The sequence below is a fragment of the Octodon degus genome, unplaced genomic scaffold, assembly GCF_000260255.1.
Source record: "Octodon degus isolate 3935 unplaced genomic scaffold, OctDeg1.0 scaffold00027, whole genome shotgun sequence".
In the NCBI taxonomy this organism is placed as follows: domain Eukaryota; kingdom Metazoa; phylum Chordata; class Mammalia; order Rodentia; family Octodontidae; genus Octodon; species Octodon degus.
Genome location: NW_004524603.1, coordinates 7463392 through 7487282, shown reverse-complemented (window position 1 = coordinate 7487282; position 23891 = coordinate 7463392). Strand labels below are relative to the sequence as shown.

Sequence of the window (23891 nt, the reverse complement as noted above, 5' to 3'; positions counted from 1 at the left end):
ATATATATTCCTTCCCAGCTGTTCACCAATGACCATGTTTCTGAGTTGGCCCAGCCACTTTCCTTTCAGAACAGCAGCTCGACAAAAGTCAGCTGCACCAGCCTCATCCCTGCCGCAGACACAGCCAGCCCTTCAGCACCAGTACTTGCCTCTTGTGTTTCTTGTCCCTGACCCTTTCATGCTCAAAACTGATTACTTCTTGCAAGGCCACCTGTGTGTATTGCAGTGAGAGTTCTAACACTTGAAGCAAATGATGACAGGCAGGGGTTTTGCCCCTTTTATTGATATGTTCCCAACATAATCAAATCAGTGATGTACCTTTTTAAGAGCAGAAAAATATACAAATTTTATTGGATGCTAATATATTTACCATGCATAGAAGCTTTCCAGAAAAAAATAAATCAAATTACCATCACCAGCATGGGGATCAACCTGCAACACTGGGGGAAAAATGTGACAAAACAAAGCAGTACTCAGTCAGGAAGGGGCTGATTTTCCAGTCACCCAAGGAACTTTGTCCTTGGTCCAAAGTCCTAGCTCACTGTCTTTTCTTATTTCAGTCCCATCAGTATGGCTGGTAACCCAACTCTGTCTCCAGCCCATTCCCTACCTGGCTGCCTCATTCACAGACTAACAAAATAAGCTGTTCTTTGCTAACATGACATGGCTGGCTGTGCTGGGGAAGGTTGTGGGGCAGGGATGGAAGGATGAAGCCCAGTTAGCAGGCCATTAGAGCAGACAAATGAGAGACATGTGCCTTACACTGGGGTGGCTTCAGTGACAGTGGTAGGAGGTGCTGGGACTCTGGTTATGCTGCAGAGGTAGAACTGATGGGTCCTGAACACAAGGAAAAGAGGAATGAAGGGTGCTCTAAGACTCAGCTTGGCGTAGCTCTGAGGCCTTCTGAGCCCTCCAGTAGAAGGCAGCCTGTTCATGCCTACTGATCCACAGGAGCTGAGCTACTCGTTTCTAAGGCAGTGGTTAGATGTGAAGAAACCAGTAGTGGGATGGTTTGAACCCAAAGTCAGGAGCCAGCCCTATGGTCCAGCCACTGCACAGAGCAGCTCAGAACCACGAAAGCAAATACTTCAGGGACTCTCGTCTCCCACTCTGACTGTTTCATGGAAGCTGGACAGTCTGACCCAGAAGGGGCGTGTTACAATGGAGGCACAAATTTTGCAACCAATATGGAAAAAAAATTTTCAATACGTTTATCAAATAATGTATTGCATGGATTTTTTTATTCTTCCAAGTGACTTAGCCAAACTTCCTGAGGATAAATTGGCAACTGTCACATAGGAAAAGTTGTAAAAGAAAATTTTAGTGTAAATGACACAACTGTTGAAGGAATAAGTACTCAGTCCCATAGTAGTTTGTAGTTCCCTGTTTTTATTAGTGCTGCCCTCAGGCAACTGGGACTGATGGCTTTCCCACCAACCAGTTCCTTCTCTCCTGCCCCTCACCAGGCCCCTGATGTAAAGAATCCCAGTCTCCTCTTCATCGCAGGGCCCTGTAGTCAAGCCCTGAAAACATTCCCTGTTTGTTTTAATTTTACTTTATTATTTCCTTCTTTTTTTTTCAACCATTCCCGATCTTATTCTCCCTTCAACGGTAGCATCCGCCTGACTGTATTTTATGTGTTTCATGCTTGACCTTGTAATTCTACCCTCTACATACTTGTTCAAAAATCTACATATGTTCTAGAAAATTCATAGCGCTGCTTTCTGAGTGACATACTTTGTAGACATAATGTTGTACCACAAACCTCATTCTGTTTCTTACTCTTTTCACTCAGCCTTATGTTTTTGAAATCTGTTTGTGTAGGTCTACGACTAGACTATATGCAGATTCTGTGTGTCCAGCATTGACATCTTTGTCTACTCTATCCTGTGTCCATCCCACCCCCCACCACAGAGAGACAGACAGACAGAGAGGCGGAGAGACAGAGAGACAGAGGGACAGAGACAGAAGCAGAGACAGAGACAGAGGAGAAAAAAAGAGGAGAGAGAGAGAGGAGAAAGAAAGAGAGGGAGAGGAAAAAGACAGACAGAGAGAGAGAGAGAGAGAGAGAGAGAGAGAGAGAGATTCAAAGTCTCTCTTCCCTTCAGACAGTGGACAGCTATCTTTTGCTGTGACTGATTCTTAGATCAGGGGTGTGACCACACCAGCTAAATCTATTCCCTCAATAATCAGCTTCTTACTATTGCATTGAAGTATTTCTCTAAAAAAAATAACCAAATCCCAGTACTCAGGAGATTGAGATAGGAGGATCACTGAGAATTTGAGACCAGCCTAAGGTCTACAAAATAAGCACGAGGCTAGCCAAACTGTATAGTGAGACCCTGTCTCAAAAAAAAAAAAAAAAAGAAAAAAAGAAAAAAAAGAAAAGAAAAGAAAAATCCAACAGCCTCTTACTATTGTCCCATTTTCCTTAACCTCCTGCCACTTTTTTTTTTTTTTCAGAACTGGGGATTGAACTCAGGCCCTTGCACTTGCCAGGGAAGCCCTTATTCCACTAAGCCATCTCCCCGGCCCCCCTCCTGCTCCAATTTAACATTTGCAACCTTTACCATCCTTGAAATGCTGACCTCAGAATGCTTCTCCAGTGTTCTCTCCTTTGCCTCAGTCTACGGATTCCCTTTGCCTCAATTCCCAGGTGTTGTGGTGACCATCCAGGTACCCCGCAAAGCCTCATGCATTGAGAGGCACAGGTCTGTGGAAGGTAAATAGGGTAGGGGCACTACAGATGTCTTGGTGTTGAGAAGCATGGTCTATGGGAAGAGGTGGGTCAGTGGGGGTGTGGCCTGTCAGGGGCATGGCCTGGCAGGGCACCTCTCCCTCCCTGGCTCCTCCTTTCATATGCCACTTCCCAGACACCCTGAGGTGAGCAGATTTCCTCCGCCAAACCCCTCTACCATGCCTCACTGCCCGTGAAGACACCCAACAATAGACACAAAATATGAACCAAAATAAACTCCTTTAAGTTTTGAGTGTTGAGTATTTTGTCCCAGAAATTTAAAAAGTAACTAAAAGATACCAAGCTGTGTCTTAGTTACTATTCTTTTCCTCTACCTTCTTGGCCACAGAAAGCCCACACATCCACAGTGACTTGGCCACCAGATCCAGATCTGATTCCCTCCAGATCCACCAGCCCAGCACTAACCTTCAAATAACAGCCCCACAGGACTGCATAAAATCTCGATTCTAGGGTGGCAAGAACAGCATGCTGGGTGAATATCAACCCCTAAGAGTCTTGATTCTGCATCAAAAGCAACTAGATATTGTTATTTTAAATAAATCTTTTAAAGGACAGACCTGAAAGACAGTGAAACAGAAAAGGGGAGTGATGTTACCAGCACAAAGATGCTTACTTTGCTTCAAATGTAAGAGAATTCACCAGCAGGACACCATATGCAAGTGAATAAAAAGATATTTGTAAGAGAAATATTTAAACAGTGCTAAGCTGATGTATTTCAAGCTTGGATTTGCACTGAAATGGCCTGAAGTACTTGTAAGTAATCTACACTTTGGATATGAGCCAGAAGTGGGTGGTTGGCACCACACTCTTTCAGGTCCCGCCCTAGCTCTATGCTGTCTAAGAAATAGCACAGGGCTGGGATGTAGCTCCGCAGCACAGCGCCTGCCTGGCAAGTGCGTCATGAGTTTGATTCTTGGAACCAAAAATATAAAATGAAATAGTGCATTCTCTCAGGCTAGTTGACGTCAGCTACCTTTTCTCTGCTTGGACAGCCATGACAAAATACCGTACGCTGGGTAGTTGTAATGAGAGATATTTTCTCACAGTTCTGGAAGAGGTGAGACCTTTGGAGGTCCAAGGCCAAGATGTCCACAGGCTGATTTCTTTGGCTTTCAGACCACTGTCCTCTTCCTACAGTTTCACATGGTCCTTTCCCTGGTCTCTTCCTCTCCTTACAAGGACAACAATGACAATTATATTGGGTCTCACCCTTATAATTGTGTTTATCCTTGCTATGTCTGTAAAGACTCCATATCACCCAAATACAGTCATATTGGGGGTTAGGACTTCCACTAGAATTAAGTAGGGTGGACACTGTTCAACCCATGGGACTCATGATATCATTCATCCTCTTAGCCATATTCAACTTATTTTAGTTCTGTGCCTTTGTTGTTCTTATACTCGATCATAGTAACAATAATCACATCTACCATTAACTAGATTATCGCCTGCTGTCAACATGGCCCTGCATGGAGGGTACAGTTCTACTGATGTCACAGCCAAGGATACCTAGACCCATGGGAATCCAGGGAGGCCACACGGGCAGTGAGCCTCAACCCCAGTGCCCACATGTGGAGCTCTCAGCCACAACCGATGCTTCCTTCAGCCCTGCTTACGCCGTGCCAAGCATCTAAGTGTCCCCTGCATCTTAACGTGGCTGTTGGTGATCACACTGTGGACATGGAGCAAGTCCTTGGCTGTCATTGTAGAAATGCCTTTTCCAGAAGCTTCTGAAGCAACCAGCTTTGCTCTTCCAAGGACCCTGCAATTGCTCCCACCGCACTCCTCTCCCAGCCCCATCTGCCTTCCTCACCTACAGACAGCGCTCCCTTGCCTCTTTGTCAGGCAGGCCTCCCTCCTCCATGCACTGGCTCATCCATCCTCTCTGTCCTCTGTCAGCGGGGCCCACCCTAACTGCTCTACTTAAAATCACAACCTCTTCATTCCACCTCCACATCCCACTTAGTGCTGCTTGACTTTACTTTCCCATAGTGGTTACTGCCTCCTAGGACAGGACATATTTGAGTTCATTGTTCAATTTCTCTTTCCCCCATAAGATTACAAGCTCTACAAAAGCAGAGACTTTTCATGGTAATGATACAAACATACAAAAATTAACAGTTCCTGTGTGAGCTTTGATGTAATTTTTTTTTCCTATAGCAAATGAGTGACCAGTCTGTTGGGGCAAAGGTATTCTGGGACTAAAGTTACCTCCTTGGAATACTATTAAGCTCTGAGTTTGAGGACAGTGTATTTTTCACTCGAGGTCATTGACCTTGAGATCATTATTCTCATGGTGTTTTTTTTGTTTGTTTAATACAGCACCTATTATCCTATTCTTGTCTGCATTTGATGGTTGTATTATTCATTTCAGATAGACATAACATCTTCATCATTAATCTTTAATTGTAACACTTGCATAGCTTTCCCCATGAAAAATGGTATACAAATTACACTCACATCTCACCTGCAGTAATTATCACAGGTCTGCCTAATGTGCAGGAAGCCCTTGCGTGGTAGGGGGCTCTCTCCAATGACAATGTGTTGATTTTCTAATTAACAAAGGTTAAATAGCAGTTTTGCTTGAAGACCTATAATTTAAACTTATGACACTTGTCACCAAGAGAGAGTTGTACAAAGCAATGAGTTTAACTCAAACAATTTTTGCTGTCATTAAAATCTTTCATGTAATATATAATAGCCATTTCCAGGGTCAATTTTTTTTCACAATCAACTAGATCAGGAAAAATACTTTCCAGCTCACTGGGCCATTTTAATAAACCAGGGGGCCACCTAAGAAAGAAAAGAGCTCAATTTATTCAGTCTTTATTTTATACAGAGACAAATAGGATTTCACCTACTGCTTTATAAATTAAGAAAGGGCAGTAAAAATTTTAAATTTAATTGGTAGAGCAAAAACTATTTTGACTATAATCCTAATTTATGGCAGTTAAATATAAAAAGACTTCACAATGAACACAGAAAAGGAAAGAAAACTTAGGAGAAACAGAATTATTTATAGAAAGACAGACAAGACACAAGCACAAAGGGAAACTATGTAAATCAAGGGCTAGGGCCAGTAGAATAGGAAGAAACTGAGACCCCATGACCACAGAACCACGTGCAACTGTCATTGCAAAATTCAAACATCTGAAAATTCGAACACACAGACTGACAAGATTCAGAACAAAGAATAATGTTCACAATACAGTTATCAAGCAATAAAAGATACACCTCCTCCTATTCCCCCAAAAATCAAAGATTGCAAAAAATGATTCAAAAATAAGAACAATGAAAATATAAAAATGATTCAACTCTTAGTATTTGAAGCAAAGCAAATTAAAATAGTAAACTTTTATGTTCACTCATTTGGATTAACAAATTCAAAAGGACGATACCCACTAATAGAACAAGTGTGGAAAAGATATTCATTTCATACCCAATTGGTAAAATTCTTCTTACGGGAAAATATATTTCAGTTGCCTTTGAAATATACACAACTCATACTCAGCAGTTACACTGAAAAGTGTGATCAATTCTAAGAGACCAATTTAAAAAAAAAAAACTGGACAATGAGCCAAGATATTTTACAAGGACCATATTAATATAATGTCATAGAAAGTGGAAATTTGCAAAAGCTTAAAACTTCATTGATACAGGGCTGGGGAGATGGCTCAGTGGAATAAGTGCTTCCCTGGCAAGCACAAGGACCTGAGTTCAATCCCCAGTTCCACCAAAAAAACTTCATTGATACGGTGGCCAGGGTTCAGTCTCCAGGGTGCCATGCTGCCCCTGCCCCCGGGGCATGCTGAGAAGGTGATTGAGACTAGGTGTCTGGTGTGTGCCTGTAATCCCAGCGCTTGAGAAGCTGAAAACAGGAGACTCACTATGAGTCTGATCTACGTAGTGAGACCCTGCAGACACTGTAGACCCTGACCTAAATACAAAAAAAAAACACTCCATTGATAATGGAATGGCAAGACAAATGGTAGCACTTCCAAACAGAGATGTTGTACAGATATTAAATAAGATATGCTGGTTGTACATGTATTGTTTGGTTAATGTTTCATGATTCACTAAGTACAAAAAGCAATTCTGAGAACAATGTGTGTGTTATCCTATTATCCTATTTCTTCCCTTAAGATTTTTATGCACATGTGTATTCATAGATAACAGTAGAAAAGGTTGTTCCCTAAAAATGAATGTACTTGTGTCTGAGTCCCATTACAGTTCTCTTCTGACTTTGCATAGTAGTATATTTATGGTTTCCACAATGAAAAACTCTTACTTTGACAATCAGGCAAAAGAAAAAGAAAATATCTAACATCAATTATTCACAAATTTCAGCACATTTGGATAGGATATAATTGTCTTAATTGACTAGTGATGGAAATTCAAATAGCTAGGCATTTATGTAATGAAAAACCCTCTGGAAAACCCTTATTGGAAGAACAAAAAACATACTGGCTAAAATGATAGAAGCCAAAATGAAATTCTAACACACAAAGAGTGACTAATGGATTGAAATTCTTCCAATCAGGCAAAGGCCCCAAGTCTCTTCAGCACAGAGGTGCAAAGCTGGGCTGACAGGCAGATGGCAGAGTGGGAAACCCTTCAAAGTAGTTGTTTTCAGTAGCTTCTTTTGCCATCTTGTAGCTCAGAGCTTTGCTCCAAAAGGGGATTGGGCTCCTTTCAATTAATCCTCTATTCAAACATCTTATTTAAAAAATGCTGCCTAGAGGATGATTATTCAAGTCAGTGTCCCACCCAATGAAAGAACTGCAAAGTTTAAGTTTTAAAAAACATTTGCCATTTCACTGATGAGGATTTGCGGGCCTAAGGAGATGCTGAGCCATGCCTGTCACTAAAGCATTTGATCTGCCAGTCCTATCTAATGAGCCTAGAAGGTTGTACACTTTTGATTAAGTGATCAAAACCAATCCCAGCCAAAATATCTTACCTGAATTTTAACTCAACTGACTGCCTCATTTTTACATGCATATAAATCCATACCTCCAAGAAATACGCATATTGGGCCCCTGGACCAAACTCATCTCTGTATGAGGTGATCATCATTTGTCACTTAAAACCACAGGCTCGGGAATAAGATCTGATATAATTAGCTGATTGGGAACCCTGAGCCCCTGAGTAAATGATTAACTTCTATAAGTCTCAGTTTGCTTATCTGTGTGATAGATATAATACGAAATGTACTTACACTGGCAGGCTACTGTGAAGATCAGAAACATAACACATATAACGTGCCCAATACTGTACCTAGTAATGGCTGCTAATAAAAGAGGAACAGGTTTTATTTCTATTAACAAAACCTTTTATCTAAATCCTCATCAGATTTTTCTGCCAGCAATTTTACTTACTCTTCATTTTGAATGTGTTTCCAGAAAAATTGTTAATCTAAGATAGACACACATTTAAAAAAAAAAAATCTGAGCTTCTCTTCTTATGTCAGCTACTTTTAAAAAACCACAGCAATGATATTGTAGACCCAGTGACATCCGCCTCCAATGAATGCTTCCATGACCTACGATAGGACCATCTTAATACTTTAATGTTCATGGCCCTCAGGTGATGAGCGTGATGCTCTGCTCTATGTCTTGCAGTGACATGAAGACAAAAAACAATGAAGTCCAACTTGACCTAGTAGTAAATATGATGTGACTGACTTCACTGAAATAATTGATTTTGACTTCCTCCACCCTGAACCAGAAGTCCTGGGTACCCTTAATGGGAACTTTAAAGCAAAGCACTTCATGCATGACAAGGACCAAAACACACAACCACACTTCAAGTGGATTTAGGCCTCCCAACTAATTGACTCGTTAGTTATGCTAATATATTCATGTCTTTCTGCCTTGTTATATTCCTTTCAATAGATAAGCTATAGAACTGAATGTTATGGGATTAAAGAACAAAGAAGCTAAAGATTCTACAAACTTCTTTTCTATAGGAAACCAGGTTCTACCATTATTGTGTCTCTCCAAACATTTTATTTCTATAGCAAGTTTATTGCTTCTCAGAAAACAGCATCTTTTAATTAGGCTTTACAGCCTAAGGGAGAGGCTTCAATTACTTCTGTTTAGACAGGCCCAACTTGAAAGTGATAATACTAATGCACTTAGCAGCAGTTGTTCAAACCTGAGGAAAGAAAACAGCGGTGATCAAAGGCCATTCTACCTGACCTCCATGCCTTCTGTTATTCTCAGGTGGCGCTGGAGGCCAGCAGGGCTTCCTAGGCTGTATCCGCTCCTTAAGGATGAACGGGGTGACCCTGGACCTAGAGGAAAGGGCAAAAGTCACATCCGGCTTCAAGTCTGGGTGCTCAGGCCACTGCACGAGTTATGGAACCAACTGTGAAAATGGAGGCAAATGCATAGAAAAATACCACGGCTACTCCTGCGACTGCTCGAACACAGCCTATGATGGGACATTCTGCAACAAAGGTAAGGCCAAATCTATTTCCAGATTGGTTTATAGACGTTCCTTAAACCCAAATCACCTACATAAAGACTTCTCACCCAGAAATAAGAATGTTTTACTCTGAAGATAAGGTGATGGGAATCCTCTCCTACCTCAGGGAGGATGTTTCCCAAATTATTCACTAGTCTCTGTTGTTTACTAAGAAGAAAGCAGTTATGTGTGGTACAGAATTTCCCCTCAATCCGGCACTTAGTGATACAGCATAAAGCAAGGAGCCTCATCACATCCTGAGAGTGATAAAGTTAGTGGCCTGGGAAAGGGGGCTCAGGCCACATTAGGATTTCCAGTAGATGGGTGGGTGGGTGGGTGGGTGGGTGGACAGACAGACGGATGGATAGATGGATGGATGGATGGACAGAGGGCTGGATGGATGGATGGATGGATGGATGGACAGATGGAAGGATGGATGGATGGATGGATGGATGGATGGATGCACGGACAGACGGATGGATGGATGGATGGACAGATGGATGGATGGATGAATTGCTGAAGTGAATCAGCCTGTGCAGCCCTGGGGTCTCCATGTTCTCCCACTTCCCACCAGTTGTTGGGCCCAAGATGTAGTTGCAAGAAAGTCCTTCTGGTCAACCATTGTCATTCTCATCATTGTCACTACTCTTACACAGGACGACTTCAGGAGAGATTTTTTTCACGCAACTAAAACTTAAGCATGCTGAAACCACACAGCCAGCCGGTCAGCCTAGAGAGTCTCGTATTGCTGGGTTTTCCAGTCTTGAATGAGCCCTTGAATCCCCAGCAAATCCCACAAATCCAATGAGCAGACTATCAGGGCCCAAAGCACACACATATTTGCATTTGGGATCTACCCTGGCGATCCCACATGACAGCAACAAATTCTTTCAGCTGGTCTGTGGCTTCCTCTCCCACACGTAAACAGCCAGGGTGAGGAGAGGAGCAGCTGGCTCTCGTCCTAAGCTGCACTAGCAATGCATGCAAATCACTCTTCGCTCACTAAACGAATGTATAGCATTTGGGTAAAGTTTTCAGTAAACAGTCGGTGTATCTCTTAATAAGAAGCTTTACATAAGTAGCCTATTCATACTCTCATGACTACATGGAGGGTTGTTTATGCTGGCATTATTCACACAAGATGCCACACAGAGAAGAAAGAATTGTTCCGCAGCATTCACTGTACATCCAGGCCACTGTCTGGCAGGGCTAGAATATGAGCATACAAATTAGATCAGACAGGGTTGAAGAACAAGCAAGAGACAACAACAAAGGTGCAAAGGAACACTGTTGCCGAATAGTACCATCGAACATTAACAGTGCTATTACAGTGCGTTTCTCTGCTCAGAACAGCGTGGCTCTGTGATTTTCCTGTGACTGTATATACAAAGGACCGGGTATTTGCAGAATGCATTAATTTTGCACTTGTAGAAATGACAGTCTTGCAATTACCATTCATTGTGCTTGATGCTAATTTAATGCAGTCAGTCCCTTGCCAAAGTAACGGCTGAATGCAATCAAGTAAGCACTAATGCCTGTGACAATCTACTGTGTAAGTAACCATTTAAAGGAAATCACGATCCCCTTATTTTTGGAGAGTTAGGTTAAATACAGCAGCTCACGCGGCACCTCTGGGGGTTAATAGGCAATATTCATGAGCACAAAGGCAGGGGGCTGAGCCTTTCAGTTTAGCCAATCAGAGATAAATGAAGCCTATGTGTTTCCTTTGACACCATTTCAAGGGGTTTACACAAAAGACATCTAAATAGTCTCTAAGTATCTGTTCAGTAGCAGGATGAATTTGCAATGGATTTCATTAGTCACTTTAACCAAAAAAATTAAAATTAAATGCTGTAAAATGCACTGGGAAAGTATCTGTAAGCACCCTTCTGAGCTAAGTGTCTCCTCATCTTGGGGAAATGACAGGAATGCACAGTAGAATGAACCCCACGGCACCCCAGGAGCCTCACTTGCATTAAGCAAGCTCCTCAGGCACCAGTGATGGGGTTGTCCTTTCAGGAGCTCCGCCTGGGGCTTCCTCAGCTTGGGGCCTCCCCATCCAGGGTCCTCATGCCTGAGAACAGCTCCTATGACCCCCACCAGGGAACTACTACAGGTGAGCGGCTCGGCTTCTAGAATGAGAGACCATACGCATCGGCCAACAAAGGAGCCCAACAGCGGCCTTCTCTGGCTTCCTTTGATAATGTAGATCTATGCTTACTGATGGAACCAGGCTGTCATACTGTGTCTCATGGAGTAGCATCTCATGTGAAAACTGTATGTAATTAAATTACCTTTGAAAATCTATGTCAGCACATTTAAGTAGAGCCCTTTTTTTTTTTTTTTTTTTTCATAAGCAGCCAAAACAATCATTCTTTAAATGACCCTTGCAGCAGCCAGGCTGTATGAAAATGAAAACGTTGAGACACTCACATCTCACTAGGCTCCATGAGAGGTTCGCAGTAGGACTGGCTGGTAATCCTACATGGCCTAAGGACACAGATCAGCGGGTCTCGCCCTGTATGGTACTAGCGAGGTGTGTGATAGGCAAATTGCAGGCCACATAATTTAACTTCTCTGTGCCTCTTCCTCCCCCACCCTTTTCCTTTCTCCTCTTCCTCTTTCTTCTCCCCCTTACCTTTGCATCGTCCTCCTGCCTCCCATCTACACATTCCTGTCTCTACCTCTATCCCTTGTATGCCTCCTCTACATTCCACACCTGCTTTCCTTATCTCCTGTCCTTTTGCTTGAGTATATGGTTGAATTTGTAAATCACATTAGCTTGTGCCACTGTTCAGTGACCTTCACTGACTTCAGTGACAGGACAGGGCTACATTCAAGCAGGTCCCTTGGGATGATTCTCTTTTGCTTTGTGCATGACATATATAGTCTATCTTCCACAAGACAAAAAAAAAAAAAGAGCCCTTCTGCCTAATGTCCTACCAAAAACTACTCCCAGAGTCCATTTCAAATAGATCCATAAAGATTTGATCACCAATTAAAGTTGTTACCTTTCCCAGGGCTGTTTGCATCTTAAACAGAAGTGCTGACTGGGAAACTTCTTGAGTCTTTGGAGACAGCACAAGGGCATCCCAGCGACCCTAAAACTAGACCAGCGACCCCATCACTTCATCTGCCTAAGGAGGCTGTGGAGTCCCCATCTTATCAGTATGTACGCCAACTAGCAGCCTTTTGACACAGTGGGACAGGTCTGTCCATTCTGTGGTGCAACTCCAAGGCGACCTGAGTTCTGGATACTTTCAGAAGCACAGACTAGCCCTGCCTAGAAGAAAGGTTTGGTTGCAGATCTGTCATCCATAACGTTCTTGGGTACCTCCATCAGAGACCAGATCAATTGTTACTTGCCTAGGCCAAAGGCAGTTTTCTCTGATTAAGCTGATTCATTCCTTTTTGGATAGTCAAGCCCCAAATATTCAATAATTTTATAACTATCAAAGTCATTTCTCACAGCAACCAGAAATTAGTGGCAATGAAGCACACTGTAACTGTGTCCTTTCTGTGTTGATAAAGCGAGAGGGAAAATAACCACCCTCCAGTGGCTAAAGCAATTTCTATATTTGATTTTTGTGATTGAATGTTATAAATTTGGATTGAACAGTGTCACCCCAAATCATATCCCCCTGAAACCTGCTCGGCTAATCGTGTTTGGATATGTAAGTAAGTTAAGGTGGAGTTAGACTGGATTGAAGTAGGCCCTAAATCCAATCAGAATGCCCTTATCAGAAGAAAAGAGAGACAGAGACACACAGAAAAGGAGGCCATGTATGGAAAGAGACAAAGATTGGACTGATGTGGAAAATTAAGGTCTGCCGAGAGCCAGGCAAGGCTCCGAGAACCAAGGGAGGATCCTTCGCTAACATCTTGGAAGATGCACAGCCCTGCCCACACCTCGGCTTCACACGTCCAGCCTCCATGACTGAGAGGATTCCTCTCTGTTGTTTTAAGTCACTCATGTTGTGGTACTTGTTAAGGAAGCCCTAGGAAAATAAGGCTAGTGATAACAAAAGTCAGCCATCTTCTTAACTCTTGTCCTTAACAACGGGAACAGCCCCCGCTTCCCGAGAACTTAGAGTGTGCTTGCTGGTGGTGTGCTGAGCTCTCTAATTAAGGTAGCATCGTCTGCTCCTCGCCACAAAGCCTAGTGAGACCTGGCTGTTACCGCTGTCTCCATCTTACAGAGAACTTAACATGGACACAAATGGGTGGAGTCACTTGCCCTAACACTCAGGTACTACTAAGTGGCCCGGCTTCCTTCTCCTTTAGTTTTATATCCTTTGAAACCATAGTATATAATCTTAAAGAGTTTTGAGTCTCACAGCTGAGTTTTAAAAATCTGATTACTGGATGCTTAATTTGTTCTAATAAAAACAGGACACAAAGCTGGGCAGGGTGGTGCACACTGTAATCCGAGCACTGGGGAGGCTGAGACAGGAGGATCACTGCCAGTTGGAGGCCAGTCTGAACTGCTTAGTGAGACTTTGTCTCAACTAAATAAATAATCTATTAATCACTTAAAAACACAACAACAAAGAAAGTCGCGCAGGACTTTGAGCGCGCAGTTGTGCACGAGGTCCCAGGCCGGTGCTTCCACGCGCGTGTGCAAGCCGAGATGTCGCACCCGTCACCACAAGCAAAGCCCTCCAACCCTAGTAATCCCCGAGTTTTCTTCGATGTGGACATCGGCGGGGAGCGAGTTGGTCGAATTGTTTTAGAATTGTTTGCAGATATTGTACCCAAAACTGCAGAAAATTTTCGGGCATTATGTACAGGAGAAAAGGGCATTGGATCCACGACGGGCAAGCCTCTTCATTTCAAAGGATGTCCTTTCCATCGAATTATTAAGAAGTTTATGATTCAGGGTGGAGATTTCTCAAATCAGAATGGAACAGGTGGAGAAAGTATTTATGGTGAAAAATTTGAAGATGAAAACTTTCATTATAAGCACGATCGCGAGGGCTTGTTGAGCATGGCAAACGCAGGCCGCAACACTAACGGCTCTCAGTTCTTCATCACGACGGTTCCAACCCCTCATCTGGATGGGAAGCATGTGGTGTTCGGGCAAGTAATCAAAGGAATAGGTGTGGCAAGGATTCTGGAAAACGTCGAAGTCAGTGGTGAAAAGCCTGCCAAATTGTGCGTCATTGCGGACTGTGGAGAGCTGAAAGCAGGTGATGACTGGGGAATATTCCCCAAGGATGGCTCTGGTGACAGCTATCCAGATTTCCCTGAAGACGCGGATGTGGATCTGAAGGACGTAGATAAAATTGTATTAATAACTGAAGACTTAAAAAACATTGGAAATACTTTTTTCAAGTCTCAGAACTGGGAAATGGCCATTAACAAATACACAAAGGTTTTAAGGTATGTGGACAGTGCCAGGGCCGTTCTGCAGGAGGCCGACGGGCCCCGGCTGCAGCCCGTGGCCTTGAGCTGTGTGCTCAACATCGGCGCGTGCAAGCTCAAGATGTCGGACTGGCAGGGAGCCGTGGCCAGGTGTGTGGAGGCTCTTGAAATAGACCCGTCAAATACCAAAGCACTGTATTGTCGCGCTCAAGGATGGCAAGGATTGAAAGAATATGATCAAGCATTGGCTGACCTTAAGAAAGCTCCAGAGATAGCACCAGAAGATAAAGCTATCCAGGCAGAACTGCTGAAAGTCAAGCAGAAGATCAAGGCACAGAAAGATAAAGAGAAGGCAGTGTACGCAAAGATGTTCGCCTAACGAGGATTCGCTTTTGCCTGGTATTATGCACAGGTTGTTTGAGGCAGTAAAAAAAAGGGGAGTTAAGTCTCTAGCTTTCAGTTCCTCATTGTTTACAGTTTAGAAATACCGAGTTTCCCTCTTAATAAAGTGTTACCAAATGCCAAAAAAAAAAAAAACAGTTTACAAGATCTGAGCAGGGATTTCTTGCCACATTTACACTTAAGATGTCTTTGTTCAGGCTGGCGAGATAGCTCAGCAGACAAAGTGCCTGCTTTGGCAAGCACAGGGCTGCACCAGCCCCACACCAGGGCATGCACACCTGTAATCCCAGCACTAAGGGAGGCTGAAAACAGGAAGATCATCAGGAGTCCGACCTGTGTAGTGTACCAAATATACAAATGGAAAAAAAAAAAAAAAAGGATGTCTTTGTTCAGCAAGCCACCAATTTAACGAACTCCACCAAGCATCATCTCAGCCTATTTCGTGATGCTACAAGAGACTGTCACAAGCAAAGACAAAATGTATCTGCTCTCTGCTCTGGAGGGTGGGGGAAGCCCGCGTTCAATGAACCTACCACAGCAAGTGCTGCTTTCATCCCACGGCAGGAAGCAGAAGGGCAAGGGAATCTGAGAGCAGAAGCCAAGCCCATCCTGTAGTGAGGATGAGAGCTAGCTAACCACTCCCCGTGGGACAACATTAATCCATGCAGGAAGGCAGAGCCCTCCAGATCTAACCACCTCTAAGGCCTCACACCTCCGCCCTGCTGCTCTAAGGATCAGGCTTCCAGCACAGGAATGCCTTCAAGCCACAACCAACACCTCAAAGCCTCAGATGTGTAGGTAGGTGAGTCTGGCCACAGTTTCAGTGGTTTATAGACAGGAAATCTGGAAGTCTGGAGAGCCTGATAGCAACACATAGCACTGCAGTGTTATTTAGGCAACCAAAAGCAGCTCTCTGTTATAATCTCTACACTGAGCCAAGTCTAGCAAGAACTTACCAAGAGGCATGAAAATATCTCTTCATTCACGTCTCTGCACCTTCTTCCGATTAAAAAAACATGTGCGTGTTCATTGTCAAAGCAGGACCACTGTTGGAAGAGACTTATCGCTAAACACTCGATTCATTTTCTAGCTCCAGGGAGTTCTGCATTCTTCTAAAGCATTCATTCCTGTGATATTTAGATAAAGGCCAAAATTTGGCGGGCAAATGTCACAAGAAGGCTCTGAAACCACAAGTGATGGGTGGAGGGTTCAGTCCTTGCAGAGAAGCCACCATTTATGGCTGTACTTGTGTATTCCACCTGCACTGGTGTCCCTCTGAGTTTTGTGACGTTGACCTGGGTTTTATGATCTGTATAATGAATGTGGCCAATTCAAGATCCTACCTAGAAAGTGGGTCATGGAATTACACACGAGTGTGAATCCGGCTTCCTCCCTTACCTGTTGTGTAGACTAGAGGAAACTGCTTAACATCTCTGAGACTCGCTTTCAGAAATATACAACACCCACTTCTTGGGCCGTGCTGGAGTTCACATGGAATGACGCTGAGAACAAATTTCCAAACAGAGAGCCTGGCACATGATAACTCCAGTGCAAATGTCATTTTTTATCCTCAGTACTTCCTCTTTTTCCATTTGTATTTTGTGTTCACTTTCAATCGTGGCCACAGCAATAGTATTTTGAAGGTGAAATGAAGTCCCCAAGCCCTAAGCCCTAATGAGCTGAGGAGTGCACAGAGATGTAGAATGTTTCATCAGGGACCACACCCACCCTGTGCCAGGGGTCACACGCAGTAGTTCAATTCCTGGTGCAAAGTGTTTGTCCCCTCCAAAAGCCAAGTTGGCTCATCCCAGCAATCCCAGCATTCTCTCTGTTTTTGGTGGATGGAAAACTTAGCCTCAAGGCAAGGTTAAACATGGAAGGGAGAGAAGATTTTTCCACCTAGTCTCCTCAAGCAATGGTTCATGTCAGATAGGAGGAGGTGGATTTACCAGAAGCAATTTCAAGACTTTACAAAGTCTTACTTCCCAGAGCTCCACATGTGGAAAGGAGACCACAGTAAGTCCACGCTGCACCTCTTCAGATGGAGTCAGAGAAAAGCATTTGGATAAAATGTTATAAGTAAGAAGGAAGGAAAACAAGAGAAATATTGGAGTCACATGCCTCCAGAGCTCATCCTTGAATAAAGCCAGCTAAGCCAATGACAAAAATGGCCTTTTTTTTTTTTTAAGTCCGCTTAGCTGGCCTTACTAATCCTAGCCCGGAAGACAGGTTCACACCAGCGGAGAGAGATAGTTTCACGGGCTCCTTTTTCCCTTTCAGTTGGAACGAGGGTTTGATAGATTTGGAAGAAGGCCCAAAGAACAAGAATAGAGGCCTTTTTCCTTTCCCTCCTAGAGTATTACTTAAGAAGGGAAACTATCCCTTTTCTATTAATGTGCTTTGTAAATCTTCAGACCTTTGGATGCAACCTAAAAGTATCATGGCAACCCATGGAGATAATCTGCTTAAGAGCTTTTTGAAAATGAATGAATAAAAGAAGTCCAAAAACTTATGGATAAAAGTCTTTCATGGATAAAAGAAAATATTTGATTTGATTCCAAAAAGTGAAAGCTGCAGAGATAGTTGACAAGTTGAAGTGACTTTATTATAGAATTTTACTGCGGTAAAATAACATTCTCACTTGCCTGTGGTTCTCTTTGGGGTTCCTGATTCAAGAAAACCTAGTTAATTAATGTTCCCAGAAGAAGGGATTTAAAACTGCAGTAGGTACAAGCAGGTCCTTTGTAAAACTTCCTAAGTGTAACAAAGGAGAAAGCTTTTGGATTTGGCTTTGATTGTAGAATAGACAACATTTTTTCAAGTTTGGGCTGTTTTTCAATCCCCACCAAGGTTTGGATACAGCATGTGATTTTTTTCAGTGTGTTGGGTGTTTATTTCCCATTCTTTGGCAATGACCAGAACTCTCAATATTGAACTTTACAGAAATAACCCTCCATCTTCTCTCATATATTAGCTCTGTGATTTCAACTGGCACTCTCTATTTCTTTGTGAAAGGCACCAATCTAATAAACTGTCCTAAGGTTTTGGCTTTAAATCGCTCCTGCTTTGGGCTCCCAGTGAGCGAGTCCCTTCACTCACATCCACGCTGCCCTTGAGCACTTTGTCCCTCCAAGGACCGTGACAACCAGCCTCATACACACAGTTTTTCTCTGCTGCTATTGGTTTGTGTGCTCACTGATTCCAACAGCAGCTATCAGGCTTCTTTCAAGCATTCCTGTGCTAGAGGAAATTTACTTTCTTAAGTCATCAAACCAAAAGCTTTTGAACTGACTTCCTCACTGTTTATGATAACACCATCTTATAGATCAACCTAGCTTTGAACCCATTCACATATCTGGCCTCAATCAATTTTATTTATTTATTTATTTATTTATTTATTTATTTATTTATTTTGTGTGTGTGTGTGTGTAGCCAGCTCAGCCCACCAGGGGGCGGGGCTGGCTGGCATGTGGTGCTGGGGGATCAAACCACGGTCCCTGTGCTTTGCTTAGCTTGTTCCAGGTAGGTGCTTTAGACCACTGAGCCATCTCACCAGCCCCTCAATCAATTTTAATGATGGCTGATTTACATAAATGGACATTATACATTTTTATCAGTTAACACCAAATTGTAAAGACATAGAAATTATTAGTCATGTGTTTTCTGAGCTGTCCTCCACTCAGCAATTTTAATGGAATATCTTCCTATTTCCATTAGGATTGCACAAAATCAAATGTTCTTGTCTTAGCCATATTCTCTAACTCTTTCAAGGGATAAGTTTACTAAATACAAGGTGGTTTCTAAAGTACTCAAGTTCTATAAAGCAAAGATTCTCAATTAAATTGAACTATTGGCAGTAAAAATTAATATAGCTATATTCTATTTGAATTAGGTAAAATCAAGTATCTTGATTATTAATAGTAATTTCATCTCTTAATACATGGTTGCCACAAGTTCAGTGGAATATGGGGATGCTTTCTGCAAGCCTGCCATGTGGAAGGGCACAAGGTGCCACTGAGGAAGTCCAAGATGAATGACAAGGCTTAGGGTGAGATAGAAAGGATAGATCTAATGCAATATGAAGGGAATTTAAGACAGAGCAGTATGTTTCCTGGGCATGGACAAATCATTCTGGCAGTTCTATCAGAAGGGTGGTTCCCAACATCCCATCAACAGGTACCTTGGCTGCCAGGAGTGGGCTACACCTAACCCAGGGGTAGGGTTTTGCCTACCAGGGAAGGCTCTTGAAGATGCATGTATCTGAAAAAATCTCAAGTCTAAAGATTTAAAAAGCTTTATGTACTGCATCCATGACAAAAAGAAAAACAATTGAAAGGTATACCACTCAGACCTAAAGACAATTTTTTTTTTTAATTTTAGGGAAGGGTCTACAGGGTGTTCAGCATCTCACTACTAGATTGGACTCATACTGATCCGCCTGTTTACAGCCTCCCAAGAGCTGGGATTACAGGCCCATGCCACCAAGCCCAGTCTCAATCACCATCTCAGCAGGCCCCAGGGGCGGGACTGGCACAGCAAGCCCGGGGATCAAACCCCTGTCCCCTGCGCCTGCTTGCAGGTGTTTAATTCGCTGAGCTCTTTGACCAGCTCAAGACAAAAAATTTTTAAGCATTCCAATATTTGAAAAAACTTGGCTCTGAAATAGCACAATTGAAATTTACAAGAAGCTTAATTTGCCTTTAATATGAGAAAACTGAGTTACTTTAGAAAATTAATAGTAGAAAAAATATTTTAGCATTTATATCACTTTACCTCTTATTCATCTTACTCTTCCCTAGTCAGTAATATTTTGGGAGGTCTTTTCTTCTTTAGTTTCTAACATGAAGACACAGGAATTTGTTCCACATTCCAAAATGTTATAGAAACAGTAAGTATACTTTCCTGAACTATACCCGCATTTCCTCCCTGTGTCTTCCCCAGCTTCTAAAGAATTTTGTGTGAACCTACCATACACCCTCTCTCTAAGCATTTCTACTCTAAAAAATACAAATTCAGAAGTTCAGACTAATAGCATAGAAAATCTTCTGAAAGAACTAATAACAGAAAGCTTCTCAAATCATGAAGGAAATGCAATCATCCCAGTACAGGATGCATTGAGAACCCCAAACAGGAATAATCGAAAGAGAAACTCTTCATCTCACAATATTATTAAAATGGCAAGAGAACAAGGAAAGAATATTGAAAGTTGCAAGGGAGAAATGCCAACTCTCTTATAGAGCCAAACCAATCAGAACCACTTCACACATCTCTGCAGAAACCCTAAATACCAGGAGGGCATAGAAGGAGGTATTCAAAGCCCTGAAAGAGAATAACTGCCATGCTAAGTTCAAATATCCAGCAAAGCTATTCCTCCAAATATGAAATAAATATGAAGACCTTCCAAGATAAGCATAAACTAATGAAATTCACGAACAGTAAGCCATTATTGCAAAAATTTCTTAAAGCAATTCTTCATACAGAAAAGGGAAAGTAGATAAACTATTTTTTCCATAATTTTATTGAGAAACAAATAGCAATCAGACAGTTTCAAATCTAATTAGGACAGTTTCAATAATTAATACATTGCACATTGTTGTCTTAGTGGTTATTCATTGTACAAGATGCAGACATGATATCATGTTTACAAACACTACTAGAACAAATTTTCCATTCACTGAATTAAAAGAATGTAGCTGTATATCTATCCTATTTTGAATATACAGATACAAAATGGTCATTCATTTGTATCAGCTTTTTTTGTTTACTTTTGTCATTTAAATATAGGTGTGTGAATTCAGCAAAATATTCCAAAATGGTTCAGTAGTCCATAATAGTAGTGGGTTATCTGTAGGACTGGTAATGTCACAAGTTGTTGACTTGAGCCTTTTACAGCTCAACACATTACTATGGCTTTACTTTTTATACTTCGTTTTTATACTTTTCTGCTGGATGGTTAAGACCAAGATAAAGCAAGACTTATATAACAAGAAATGTACCTTTTCTATCTGATAAGGTTAGTCAAATCCCCTCCAGACTTATCCTGAAACCCCGTACCTCAGTTCATAGAACCTTTGTCAGTGTCAGCGATGTGGATGAGTCACGGCCATTGCTTGACCAATTTGCTCTCTGTGAAAACCTGAGAGAATGTTTTCTCTCCATGTGACTCTCCTTAGGCACACTACATCATAGATCACTTTCCTCTGTGGCTCCATAATCTCCTTGATCAGAAAATTTGAGACACAACTGAGTTACATGACATTATAGTACAGGTTATCCTATGTCCTGAGTCTTCACTGACCTTCAAGGGCCAGAGCCAAAATGTTGGCTGTCCCTGCAGCCCTCTTTTTTCTCTAATTTTTGGTCTGCAAATTTAGGTTGTTAACACTCCAGAAGAGAAGCTTATTGTTATTACCATACAACCTAGGCTGTTCAGCTTAACTTCACTATCTGTCTGAGTATCAAACATCTTAGGCATAAACATGGAACAGGTATTTTTCATCACGTATTGATATGTCAAACTTTAAGTCCCTACAGAATATGAAGAAAAAGTTTAAAATATATTTTTAAAAATAGGAATAAAAAATTGCATATTTTTACACAGAAGTTTAGGAATCTAACCATATAGAGCACTGTAGCAGGACAGTCCTGCAACAGGCTTTTCCTCTCCTGCCTTCATTCACCAGCCCCTTCCTTTTTAAACAAACATCTACCTAACAGACAGCACAGCAGCAACTGGCATGTCATGATAAGCAGCATGTATTCAGAAGACCAGAAAGACAGGCACTCCAAGCATGACCCTACTATTACACATTGCCATCTTCAGTGCAGTTGCTTAGTTCACAGGTATCAGCATATATAGTTAGTCAGGGTGAAAATCCTACCAATTAACTGCTAGCTTTGAAAACCTTCTGAAGATTCTCAGGATCATTACCTTATCCATCTTGTGCATATAAATGTATGGCTTTGCCCCTGTCATGTTTCCTAGCTTTTTTCCTTGCTCTCTCTTCATTGCCTAATCCTCAAGTTCTCACATTCCTTTTAATTTTGTCATATCTTTCTATTTGTATTTCTTCTTATAAGTTCTTATACTAGGGAGACTATATGATATTTATACATATGGGTCTGGTTTATTTCACTTATGAGTATATCTTCAAGTGGCATCCCCTTACATAAAAGGCTTTGAGTTTATCATTCTTTATAGCTGAGTAATATCCCATTGTATAAAAATACCACATCTTTTTCATCCATTCTTGAGGTGACAGACAGCTTAGTTGTTTCCAAGATTTGTCTATCTCAAATTGTGCTGTTATAAACATAGGTACACATATATCACTATGATGTGATGTTTTCAGATCCTCCAGAAATATTCCCAGTAGGGGAATAGCTGGTTTGAATGGGATTTTTCAGTCCTAGTTTTTTTAAGGAGTCTCCACACTGACTTCCATAATGGTTGAACCAGTCTACATTCCCACCAGCAGTGGAGAAGTGTTCTCTTTTCCCCACAGCTGCTCCAACATTTGTTGTTGGGTGATTTCTTTATGATAACCATTTGTTCTGTGGTGAGATGGTATCTCAGTGTTGTTTTAATTTGCATTTCACGGACACCTAGAGATATGGAGCATTTTTTCATATATTTATTTGCTTCTATAAACTCATCCTCTGAGAAGTGTGTATTCATCTTGGATGTCCATTTATGGACTGGGTTTTTTAATTTTTGGGCCTTAGTGTTTTTTTATTCTTTATAAATTCCAGAGAGAAGACCTTTGTCTGAGTACTTTTTGTCATGATCTTTCCAAATTTGTGGGTTGTCTTTTCACTTTGTTGATAATTTCTTTTGACATGAAAAAGCTTCTCAATAAGAGGAAGTCCCAGTTGTTAATTCTTTTGAGTGTTACCTATGTAATTTGATTTTCATTCATGAACTCTTTGCCTACCCCTATGTCTTCAAGAGTTCCTCCTACTTTCTCTTCCAAGAGATTTAGTGTTTCTGTTTTAATATTTAGATCTTTAATCCATTTTGACTTTAGCTTAGTGCATGGTGATAGACCTGGGTCAAGTTTTAGTTTTCAGCATGTAGAGAGCCAGTTCTTCCAGCACCATTTGTTAAAGAGGCTATCTTTCTTCCAGTGAGCATGTTTGGCCCCTTTGTCAAAGATAAGGTGGCTGAGATTGTTCAAAGAGGCTTCTGCATCTTCTAATCTATTCCATTGATCCTCAGGTCTATTTTGTTGCCAGTACCATGCTGATTTTATCACAGTAGGCTTGTAGTATAATTTCAAGTCAGGAATTGTAATGCCTCCTGTCTTGTCTTTGTTGCTCACAATTGCTTTTGCTATCCTAGGTCTTTTCTGATTTCAAATAAATTTTAGGAATTATTTCTCTAGGTCTGGGAGGTATGTTGTGGTTAGTTTGATAAAGATTGCATTAAATCAGTACAGCAATTATGGGAGTATGGCCATCTTCACAATGTTCGTTCATCCTATCCAGGAACAGGGAATATCTTTCCATTTTCTGAAATACTCTACAATCTCTTTTTTCAGAGTACTGTAATTTTCCTTGAAAAGATCTTTGATTTCTTTAGTTAGATTAATTCCATGGCATCTCATTTTCCATGGTGCTATTGTAAAAGATATTGTTTCTCTAATTTCCTTTTCAGTGTGTTTGTTGTCTGTGTAGAGGAATGCCCTTAACTTTTGGGTATTGACTTTGTATCCTACTATGCTAATGAATTTGTGTATTCTAGTAACTCCTTGATGGAGTTTTTTTGGTCTTCCAAGTAAAGTATCATGTCATCTGAAAATAATGATACTTTAACTTCTTCTTTACCTATTCTTATTCCATTTATTTCTCTCTTGTATAATGGCTCTAGCTAATGATTCCAGAACTATATTGAATAAGA

General features: G+C 41.6%; 2 protein-coding genes across 2 annotated transcripts in view; both read left to right on the top strand.

Annotated features, from left to right (window-relative positions):
- The window catches only part of Cntnap2 (contactin associated protein like 2), a 1699165-nt gene that overhangs the window by 1460764 nt on the left and 214510 nt on the right, over positions 1–23891 (top strand). Inside the window, 1 exon segment of the mRNA XM_012514194.2 lies at positions 8983–9219. Within this exon segment, the coding sequence (XP_012369648.1) occupies positions 8983–9219 (237 nt within the window).
- Positions 13782–15117, top strand: LOC101582544 (peptidyl-prolyl cis-trans isomerase D). Its single transcript, XM_012514223.2, has one exon. The coding sequence runs from the start codon at positions 13857–13859 to the stop codon at positions 14967–14969; it is 1113 nt and encodes a 370-aa protein (XP_012369677.1). The 5' UTR covers positions 13782–13856; the 3' UTR covers positions 14970–15117.